The 11372-nt window shown below is 36.3% G+C and overlaps 3 protein-coding genes and 1 long non-coding RNA gene across 5 annotated transcripts in view; 1 reads left to right on the forward strand and 3 right to left on the reverse strand.

The window, feature by feature from the left end:
* The window catches only part of LOC115243126 (storkhead-box protein 2), a 77897-nt gene extending 77246 nt beyond the window's left edge, over window positions 1–651 (reverse strand). For both annotated transcript variants that reach the window (XM_029819864.1, XM_029819863.1), the window contains exon 1: window positions 377–651. The gene's annotated coding sequence lies outside the window, so the exon portion shown is untranslated. The remainder of the gene's footprint in view (window positions 1–376) is intronic.
* Window positions 652–4485: 3834 nt separating this feature from the next.
* On the reverse strand, window positions 4486–8484 carry LOC115243127 (pro-resilin-like). Its single transcript, XM_029819865.1, is given in 5 exon segments — window positions 4486–4985; window positions 5338–5746; window positions 5932–6888; window positions 7433–7532; window positions 7534–8484. Coding segments are annotated over 5 exon segments (1686 nt in total). The 5' UTR covers window positions 7614–8484; the 3' UTR covers window positions 4486–4845.
* Window positions 8485–9608: 1124 nt separating this feature from the next.
* On the forward strand, window positions 9609–11151 carry LOC115243128 (RNA pseudouridylate synthase domain-containing protein 1-like). Its single transcript, XM_029819866.1, has 4 exons — window positions 9609–9948; window positions 10017–10260; window positions 10356–10632; window positions 10714–11151. The coding sequence occupies exons 1-4, from the start codon at window positions 9730–9732 to the stop codon at window positions 10859–10861; spliced, it is 888 nt and encodes a 295-aa protein (XP_029675726.1). The 5' UTR covers window positions 9609–9729; the 3' UTR covers window positions 10862–11151.
* LOC115243130 lies at window positions 10753–11372 on the reverse strand. The gene is made up of 2 exons (XR_003885175.1): window positions 11171–11372; window positions 10753–11111 (listed from the first exon to the last, which is right to left on the reverse strand). It is a non-coding gene; the product is annotated as an uncharacterized LOC115243130 (long non-coding RNA).

Raw genomic sequence — 11372 nt, forward strand, 5'->3', positions numbered from 1 at the left:
ATTCTTTATATATTAAAAATATTCTGTTATATATTAAAAAGTAAAATTTTATTAACAAGGTAAAATAAAGACTTTAATGATACAAATGTGATAATATAAACTAATCTCCTTTTCAAATTTCAAAAAATCAAGCTAAATTACAATTACATTATTAAAATGCATGAAACTTTTAATAATCTGTCGCGCGACAGATTGTGTATTAATTAAAAAGCGAAACTTTTTAAAATGAGCACATTGTAATCTTCCAAAATGAAGGCTTAATCTATCAAAATTTTCTGACGTTACATTACGTAATATTCCGAATTGAGATAGAAACGATCTCGCTAGTCGCGTCGCGCGAGAGAGGTCTGATTGCTCTTGACCCTCCGGGACTTACCTTGCCGCAGCGATGATTGTTTTATCCAGGAAGCCTGCTGCTCTTGCCTAATTATCAAGGTTCTTCAGCGAAGAGGATCCGATATCGAGACAGTATTGAAGGACGAGTTTTCACTTTTAGTCCAAGCCGGTCTCCTCTAAGCCGCACAGTTTCTTTCACACGCGACAACTCGCCGGCGTATACTGAATGCACGAGCGATTATCTTTGTTCATCTGGGTGGGACACGTGCATGAGCACGCGCCTCGGCGAATTTCGGCACTCTTTATAGAGAGAAAGAGTGTTCCCCTTCCGGGTGTACGGCCGGCGATCGATCCGCTTTTGCGGAGACGATCCCCGCCGAGGTGATCCCCTCGACGAGACGAGGATGAAATTTCGGGACGTACGCGGGATATCCACTGATCAGGAGGAAAGGCGACGCGTATCGCAGGCGCGGCTGAGTACAAGACGGTGGTCGCGCCTCGTCGCGCGAGACGTTGCGGCAGGTGCAGCCGCTGCAGCTGGCACGATCGTCGGCTTCATACTGAAAGGGAGAGATACGCACGGCAGGCACGATCCCGCCGCAGACTGCCGCCGTACGAGCAGCTACGAGAAACTGGCTGACTGGCTCTGCCGCTGCCGCCGCTGACTGTTCCGAAAACTCGCAGCAGCGCCGGTCTCTCCTCTCTGTTTCTCTCCTCGAATCTCTCTCTTCGTCCTCTCGCTCTCGTCCTCTATCACCGCTCTACCCCTTGGCTGCGTGCGTTTACCATTCGTGGTGGGGTTCTATTCTCCGCCGAAGGAGTAGGGGTCATCTTTCTCTCTCTCTCTCTTTCTCTTTTTCTTTCTCCTTCTTATTTTCTTTCTTTCTGTCTGCCCCAATGCAGGGATCTCTCCTCCTTCTTTGTATGGAATCGCGAACGGGTCCTGGAGATATTTTTGGATTTTTCTTTCGATACGTTGTCCTGCGCCTTGCGAGGAGTCACCCGGTTTAAGACCCGTTCGGAGGGATCCTCTCGATAAATTTTCACCAGAGAAATAGCTGCGACAACGTCGAGCAAATTCACTCCGCGATTCCTTGGATTTATATATATAGGAATCGAATTGTAGAATAAAATGTGTGTATTATAGATATATATTTTAGCGTTTGAACTTTCTTCTTTGTTTCAATTATATATCTCAATTTAATTATCTAACAATTTTTAACACTGTTGCTAAGGAGGAAATCGCATTTTTTCAATAGTATTCCTCGCGGTCCATTCCAGCATATACAACGAGATATTGCATGGAATCTTGACAAAGAATTTCTCTCTGAAAACTAAGAAAGTCCGTATTTTATAATAAGCAGATATCGAAAAATAACACTTATAAATATATATATATATATCTCGATTCAAATTATTTTCATATTTTTATTTCAGGCAAAATACAAAGATATAAAGCTTGTAGGAAAAAAGTTGCTCGAATCCACGAGAGATTTGATCTCGCGACTTTTGGAAAGCGCGAGGAATGAAAAGAGTTTTACCTTCACATTCCTGAATATTCATTGACACTTGCAGGTGCATAAATGCACAAGAGTCACCGGCGAGAGTCACGGTAGAATTTCCACGTATCCGTTTTGTCTTTTCTGGTCCTAGTCGGACGGACATCGTGCTCTCGAGCCCGACGCGACGCGTTCCGGTAGGTCGGTGACGCCAAGAACCGGACCGGCTGCAAAAACGATTACGTTTCGAGAAGAGTGAGAGGGGGTTTGGGGGAAAGGGGAAGGCAGAGAGAAAGAATGGCCGGAGATTACCGGCAGGTCCTGGACCGTAAAGACGCCCGGTCGCATCGCCGAATATGGCCGAAAACATCCATATGTAAGTGCGCCCGGTAACAAGTTATAAATCGAGATGCGAAAATTATTAGACAAAATCAGATTATTTTTTTAAAAATACGACAATTAATTTTTTCATGCTGTGACACTCTATAGATGTAAAACGTGATACGTACAAGAAAGGATTACAATACAGTAACTTTCAAGTGCTAAAAACGTCCACATCTTTGCGAAATTGACCTTTATTTCAATCGGCTAAGTCTTTATAAAGTTAATTGGAATAAATGTTAATAAATGTTTCTTTCAATAAATATCGTAACAGACATTAAAAAATATTTCTTAATTTACGTAGAGAAATGAGAGGATATAGAAATATGGAATATCGTTTAGAATGAACTTGAGGTATTTTACAGATGAAGGATGTGAGGCTTTACTGACAGGAAGAACAATAGAACGTGAAATTATTTTGTATTGGTCTCATAATTTTCACAGTATTGTAAAATAATTAGACCGATTCTCGATGGCAAGGGCGGCTTTTAACATCCTCGTGGACGTTAGACCACTTTGCACTTGCGAGGCAACGGTAATTAACGATGCTTGAGCTCATGTACTTTCATAAAGTCCGGAACTTTCTAATGTGCTCGATAAGTATCTCTGTTTAAGCGTAACGGGGTTACGTTGCTTCAATGCGCAGATTTTTTTTCTAAGAATCTTTTTCATCTTTCGAAATTAAAATATCCAAGAAAGCTGTGCTAGAAGAGCTACAACTTTTTCCACATTGTATTTTAATTGCAATTTGATATTTGATGACTTGACAAGACCCTTAAATTGTATATTCATAGATTAATTTATATCAAATTATATATATATATGAAACACATCGACAAAGAATTAAGAATATTATCCATTTACTACATATTTATTCCCTGTTTTTAACGTCGCGTAATGTTAATTAGTTGTAGTGGATTTTTTTTAGAAACATGCTATCTATGCTTTAAAGATTAACGAAAAACAGATCATTTCTCTGATAACACTTTTCAACTGAGATTTCTCTTCGGCCCGGCGGAGATTGCGAAAGATAAAGTATTCTCCAGGGGCGTGTGTACGAGCGTGTGTATCATTGAATGGACACCCTCTTCGCGTCTTCCAGCCCTTCGCAATCGTGCAACAGCTCGACCGAACGACTTTCCTTTAAATCGGTGGGACGTTTTACGTGCCGTAGATTGACATTTACAGTGAAATCCCGAGCAACGGGCGCAGCTGGTTTACCATTCGCTCAATGATGCCTTAAGGATCTACGGTACCGTAGCTGGAACCTGTTTCTCTTGTTCCTGGTTGCACTGGCTATATTTATACGCATTTGCGCGCGTGCGTCTACGCATACACGCAGCGCATATCTCGTACAAATTGAATCGCAACTAATTATGAAATATTACCGATGTGCCGCTCCGTTTCACGCTGCGACACGTGATTCACCATCTAACTAACGTGCACAATAGTACAGAAATAAAAATTTTATCTCTTATATAAATCTGAATTTATAAAGTTTGAGAAAGAGAAATATATATTTTTATAGAATATTTTAGGAAAATAAAAAAGGCGCTGAAATAAATATCTCAAGGTTTTAGATTCATGAGAGATTTTTTAAAGAGAGATAAGACTTTTTTATATAGATCTCACATCAAATATATAGATAATCTCAAACTTTTGCAATCCTTTTGTAATACACAATAATCGTAGATTGAACACTACATCTACACATATATTATGCACGCGTCTAGATGAAATATTTTTATCTTTTTGAATCAACCGGATTTCATTTCGCACCGTTGCGCTCAGGTTAGTTCGGCAACAATGAAATCAGAAGTGATTTCTACCTTACCTTTTACGATCAGGTATCCCGTCGAGGCATATCGCGGGGGCCGTTTGGGAAACTGCAACCGGTGCAACGCGCGCCCATTTTAACACTCGGAGATTCACACGTGGCGGCGGACCGGGCCCTCGACTTCCTGTCGACGATCGAGCAAACAAGTCGCACGATATAACGCAAACCGGATACGGAGCTGCGTAATTATACATTGGCCGCATTTTTACGCCTTTATCATACAAATGCGTTAAGCGGTTCTTAAGTCGCCCTTGAGTATGCCGCGGAAGTGTAAAATTAATTCGACGTAAAGAAAAACAGAATTATTCTATACGGTACAATTGCATGCAATCTATTAATGTTCAAATCTACATAACGGTTTAGTATTTACCAAGGTTTAATATTTAATTTTATACTCTTTTCGTATTCTTGAAGGGGAAATTTTTATCTGTATCGATTATATATGCGTTTATTCTTTTGCTCAACTAAAAACTACTACATGAATTTAAATAAATCATGCTATGAACACATAATGCGATGTAAATACTAATAATAAATATCAATTCATAAATTTTATAATTGAAGATTTTAGTAATTATTTATATGTAGATGTATATAGTTTCACATTCTGATAAAATTATCATTTTTGTGGAAGGATAATAGAATCTCATAAGTGTTATAAGAATTTTCCATTATCCACCGCTAAATATACAGATAAATTTTTACAAGAAATAAATTCTCTCGATTATTTCTTTATCCTTTTTCAAAATTACTCAGGACAAAGATATTTAATTTTATTAAATTATATGTTCTTTAATATTGATATCCACCATTACCATTTTGTCTGTTACTTCCGATATCCGCGTTGCCACCGATATTGTTGCTAGGAGCATTGGAAAAGTATCCGCCTCCACTCAAGTTATTATCATTATCTCGGCTAAAAGATTGTCCTGCTGCAAAATATAAAACGATTTTCAACCAAAAATTTCACAAAAACAGATAAAATATATATGTAATTAAATGTATATTGCTTAATTTATTATTTCAATGAAAATTATATATTCTCTCTCTCTCTCTCTGTTTTCTAAATTATTTCATTAAAGGAAAAAATAAAAATTATAGTACACTTAATTTCTTATATAGGATTACTAAAAAATTATTTTTTAATATAGAACTTGTAAATAGAATTTAGATTACATTTTATTACAAAAGTTAAATTATTCTTTAACACAAAATGTCTTCTTTCAAAATTGTCATTTGTTATTCGCATCCAACCGAATGAAAAACGACGCAATCTTATCACACCTGACTTTCCCGATTGATAACCGTTGCCGCCTCCTCCATTAAATCCATTGGACTTTCCCTGGCTGGGACCACCGTTTGGATAACCATTATTACCACTTCCATTAAACCCCGAATTATCTGCAAAGCCGCCGCTTTTGCTATCCGGTCTACCAGAAGAATAACCATCGTTGTTACCATTCGGTCCGCCGGAATTGTATCCTCCACCCGTATTTGCTTCGCCTTCGTATCTAATTTGCGGTTTAAATCCATCCTGATCAGCCTCATACTCGACGATCTGTTTTCTACCATCTGGAAGTAAAACGTTGAACTCGCCTTGAGCGCGATCACCGTTTCTAGTTTCCGTGTGGCCGTAATTGCTGCCGGATTGCTCATCCTTTACTTCGTACGAAAATTCGTATTTTGCTGGCTCCTAAAAATTAAAAAACAGAGACAAATCACATACACATCTAAAATAAATGTGATTTAATAAAATTATTTAATAGAAATATTGACGGGATAAATATTTCTGTAGAAGATTATTTTGTGATTCGCCTTGTATTAATTGTCGTATATCCGCCTTTGATATACTCAATTATTTTAATAAGATATACTTACGGTGCTTTCTTCTTGTGCATTATCATTGTAACCTCCGCTTTCTCTTCCTCCATTTTTGAAACTTCCACCTCCGTTCTCAAAATTTCCTGCCTGTCCATTTATACCACTTCCAGATGGATAGCCATTAGCATTACCGTTTCCGAAACTCTCATCATTTCTAGTTGGACTTTCAGATGGATAGCCATTGTTTCCATGTCCATTTCTATTAGGTGGACCGTAACTGCTTGATAATCCTCCGTTGGCACCGCCAAATCCGTTTATTCCATTTGTTTTAGGTACGTTCGAAGATTCATAACTGCTCGCTTTTCCACCATTATTTCCGCCATTGAAGTGATTTTTTCCGTTCGTATTTCCATTTGCTCCAGGTACTCCATAACTACTAGAAGGCCTTCCATTGCCATTGTTTCTATCAGAACCACCCCCATGATTTCCATTCCCATCAGGAACACCGTAGCTAGTCGATGGTCTCTCTCCATTGCCCCCGTTCTTGAAACTGTCTCCGTTGTTTCCATTCGTACCAGGTACGCCATAATTAATCGATGGTTTGTCTCCATTGCCGCCGTTTCGAAAACCACCTCCATTGTTTCCATTCGCAATAGGAACTCCATAGCTACTCGACGGTTGTACATTACCGCTGTTTTCACTAAAATCTCCAAAACTTGAAGCACTATAAGAGTTAGAGGATTGTCCATTCCCAAATCCGTTTCCTCCAGATTGACCTAGACCATTTACGCGAGCATTTTCCCCGATGGGTGCACCATAAAGTTTCGACGGACCATTACCTGCGCCATTATTAACACTACCCCCATTACCAAAATCCGGCGTTCCATACTGGGTGGATAAATCGGCTTGACCGCCATTCACACCAGAGATTCCTGTTCGTGGAGGTAGATACGAATTGACCGGAGGTTCCGAGCGCGTCATCGCCAGCATCGTGATGAACGTCGTTATACCGATCTGGAATAAGAATTTCATGCATTATTATGTAGATGTAAACAAATCTTGGAAAATTTTAGAACGCGTATTATGTAAGCTGTAATAAGATTATATCAGCAGTAGACAATCTTCCAAATTTTTTTTTTAATTATAAAGAATTTCTCATATTTTTTAAATATTTTCTGTTTTTAGAAATTACATGATTCTTGCCATAAAATTAATCTCAATATAGTGAATTTATATGATGTGTGTATTTTATTATAATGTATTACGTAAACACTTTTATATAATTTTTTGCTACGATAAAGTCATAATTATATATTAATTAAAAAATATATATCTATTTATAAAACATATTTATAAATTTGTCGAAAGATATAGCACTTATTATTAATACCAAAAACAAATATATATTTTCATGAATTTGTGATTGATTTTTCCTCTCATCGGCAATCATTTCTAAATTACAGATATATCCCAAAAAAATTCAAAAGTTGATTAATTCCAAATTTTATGAGCACTAGAATCAGAATGTACGTTTATCATTTCTTCTCACACATATTACCTTAAACATATTGAGGACACTCGATGCTTTCCAGCGATAGAAAAAACGAATTTTTGTTACTTTATCTCTCCGAGGGAGAGTCGTTCTCCCTGCTCTCGTTACTACCCTTCCAGCACAGGATAGTCTCGAGGGAATGACAAACATGGGGTCCGCTTCGCTCTTTATATATCCCGGGACTCATCCGCGTTTCTAGATCATAGTTTGGTGCAATCGGTAAGATTTACAGCAACAGTTCGATGCAAGTGTGTCACGAGATGCCACGCGGAATCGACGGTGACGATGGAAAAGAGCCAGATCGGCGTACAAGTAAGCGTAATCACGAGCAGATTCGCGCTCTATATCTCTCCGATCGCGATTCTCGAGTCGCGGTATTGCGCCGGCGAATCGTTAACACATAATCATCTTGAACGTCTCTAAATTGTCTCGCGTGAAGCTTTTAACAATCCTTGACATATCACTCTATAACATCGCCTCTCTATAAACTATAAGAATGTACTTGACTACATGTTCTAAGATTCTTAACGTAAGAATTGAGAAACCGCATAATAATATCAATGTAAAAAGCTTTATCGAGTGACAAACAGAAATGTATAATAAGATTTTTAATATTGATACAAAAGTTGCGTAATATAAAATTAAAACTATGGCACAATGTCTGACGTATTTAATTGATTATGACATACATAACTATATTCTGTTACTCAATTTCTAATAATTTTGCAGGGGGAGCAGAAGAAAGGCCTTAATGCCGCGATCGACGTGTCAAGATGCCGTTGATGTACACGTGAAATGTCCTCCAATTATAAGAAGCCTAAACAGCCGCGGCTTCTCCGTCCGCGCGTAGAGCTGATGCAATAAACCCGCGTGATGCAAACTTGCATAATGTATCTCTGTCTCATCCAGCCAACCACACTGCCATCACTTGCATGCGAGTGCTTGGATTGCACAAATTTTACCCGGACAAGATATATTCAGACGTTTGTATATAGAGCATTAAATAAGTATGCAACTACGCTTAAAATGATTATCACGCATTTAATTTTCTCAATTTAGTTTTCTTATGTGATTTTAGCTTATTTTATTCTGATTAATATATATTCGATTTGAATCGTGTGATATGTAAATCATGATGACTTGTAAATTAGATTTCTGTAAATAATAATGAAAATTTATATCAATATAAGATTTAGTAACGTAATTATATTAAACGCAAGCAATATATGTGCAATTTTATTTCTAAATTAATTCTTGACTAATTCGAGTAATTTATTATGATACAAAAAAAAATTCGTCTCCTTGCATAGATATGATTATCTCTAACTCTGTCTCTACTATAATGTAAAACGGGGTTAAAATAAATGAATAAAATATCGTATATCTATATCTATAAAATAAAAGAATGTGTGCATAAGTTTGTACACTCTTCTTTCATCCGCTCGATCGTTCGATTACATTTTATGTTGAGCAGGTACGGTGGATGCAATCCCCTTGTGCGAATACATGTCGAGAGATGTTTTGTATGGAACACGATTCTTCTCTAGATACATATCTCTTGGTACGGGCTCTGTGTCATCAGTGTAAATAAGAACGCACATATGTATAGCCGCTTTATACTAGCATACAAATTTCTACACTGCGTCTCGATCGTCATCAATTATCCATGTTATATGCAATGCTAAAAAGTTCTCACGCTAAATTTTATCACGACTATGCTATGGTCTGAGAATGCAGATGAAAAAAAAAAAATTGTATCGAGAAATATATGTATATATTTTTTTCAGAAAAAGTAATTAATCTTTTTTTTTTATATATATATAAAATAATGTGTGAATCACTGGATATTTTTCTTAAATACGTAAAAGTGCATTTATTGTTAATGATTTCAATCACAAAAACCATTTATATTTGCTCTCGGTTGCGCGTTTAACAAAAAGAGACGAAAATGCATACATTCTCCCTGATTCTTTATGCATTCTCGCGCATCCTTGTTACATATATATCGCGCAGTTTCGCACGTGAGACGTGAGGATGTATTCATGCATAATTCACAGAACTTTCTTCATCCATATGTCCGAGATATTAAAAATAATCTCATGCCGTAATGTAAAGAAAAATTTATAAAAATATGAGATTTATATAATTATATATTAAATTTTTTTTTTTTTTTATATATAATGCATATAGATGTATATGTTATGTGCTATGTGCTATGTTCCTCTTATGACATTCCTATCTGGATAAAATGGCCGCGAAGTGGAAACATCGTCAAGTCAAGATAAATAATATCTTACTTTACAATGGTTAGAATAAACGTTTATAGATTTTTATACGCGTGCACACTAATTATCTGTAATCTCATACATTCCATAATTCGTTTAATACAATATATCGAGAGATTAGTCAATGATTGGAATAAGAAATATAGATCTGTCAAGATTGTGCATCGCAGTGAGAACTTTTTAGTAGTCAATAAGCCCTACGATATGTATATAAATAGTGATAATCCTGACAGAAAGGTGAGGACATACTTGTTTGACGCGCATGCATAAAGTATTCTTATATTAATTAGATATTACGTTTTCAGAATACTGTCCAGTTAGAATTGCGAAAAATGCTACCAGACTTGGTTAACCCAAAACTGCGCCACGAATTTTATTTCGTGCATCGACTGGATTATCCCACAAGTGGCATCATGTGCATAGCATTAAATAAGAAGGCAGCTAGAGCAGCATCGTCTGCTTTTGAAAATCAAAAAGTACAAAAGTTTTACTTAGCATTGGTACATGGTCATATATACGAACCTCACATCATAATCGATAAGCCTATTGGTTAGCAATTAGAGTAATAGAGTGCAATAATACTGGAACAGGATTAAAATAGGCAATAGTTTTATTAATTTATTTTATCTTTTTTTTATAACTAGGTGATGATGTCCGTGAAAAGAATGGCAATCATAAAATGTGTACAAATGATAGTATCTTTTGTGAAAAGCCACGTAACTCTTACACAGTACTAGTAGTGTTAGAACATGGATTTTGGAAAACCAAACCTGCTACTAAAATATTGCTAGCACCCAGCACAGGTAGACGACATCAATTGAGAGTACATTGCCATTATATTGGTCATACAGTTATAGGAGATTATACATACAGTGATGGCAAAGATATACAGCCTCATAGAACCTATCTTCATTCTCTCAGGTAAAATTTATATAGAAACTCACTGTTTGAATTGTATAATTATTTTGTATAATTATTACTAATGCTGCCTTTACTTTTCAGGTTAATATTAAACTGTGATATTGAAAATATAGATGTAAAAACAGTAGATCCATTTAATGCTTCAATATTGTCTGATTATAAAGCGACAAATGTAATAAAAATCTTGGATGAAAATATATTTCACGATATAAGTAAATTATTGGAATAAAATTGAGAAGAATTTTTGTTATATATGATGCACAGATTTATTGAGTCACTTTGACTCCAGATTTGCTCACTATGAATTGAAAAGTAATTCTTGGCAAGTGCGATGCTAACATTATACAAGCATATCGCGCGAAATTTGTTCTATAAAAATATATGGAAGAGGTGATCATACTTGACCAAGTAAATCCTAAAGCTGGTTGTTCAATTGCATCTTCAGAAATAATACTATGATTATCTATAACTGCAGAAACCTAGAAATGTATAAAAATTAAATTTGACATCTATAATAATTGTTTTAATATTTCTTTACCTGATTAATGCAGATCACACACAAATCATCATTTTTACAAAGTTCATGTAATTGTCTTCCAACATTCCGCTTACTTCTGCCTTGCAGCTGATCTTTCCAGTCTTCTACTCTATAAGGGGCTGCTATTGAATCAATGATTAATAATCCTATTTTATGAATATTCATCAGTGCTGGAACTTTACGCTGCAGACATACTTCTAAT

This window comes from Formica exsecta, unplaced genomic scaffold (assembly GCF_003651465.1).
Source record: "Formica exsecta isolate Colony F162 unplaced genomic scaffold, ASM365146v1 scaffold690, whole genome shotgun sequence".
In the NCBI taxonomy this organism is placed as follows: domain Eukaryota; kingdom Metazoa; phylum Arthropoda; class Insecta; order Hymenoptera; family Formicidae; genus Formica; species Formica exsecta.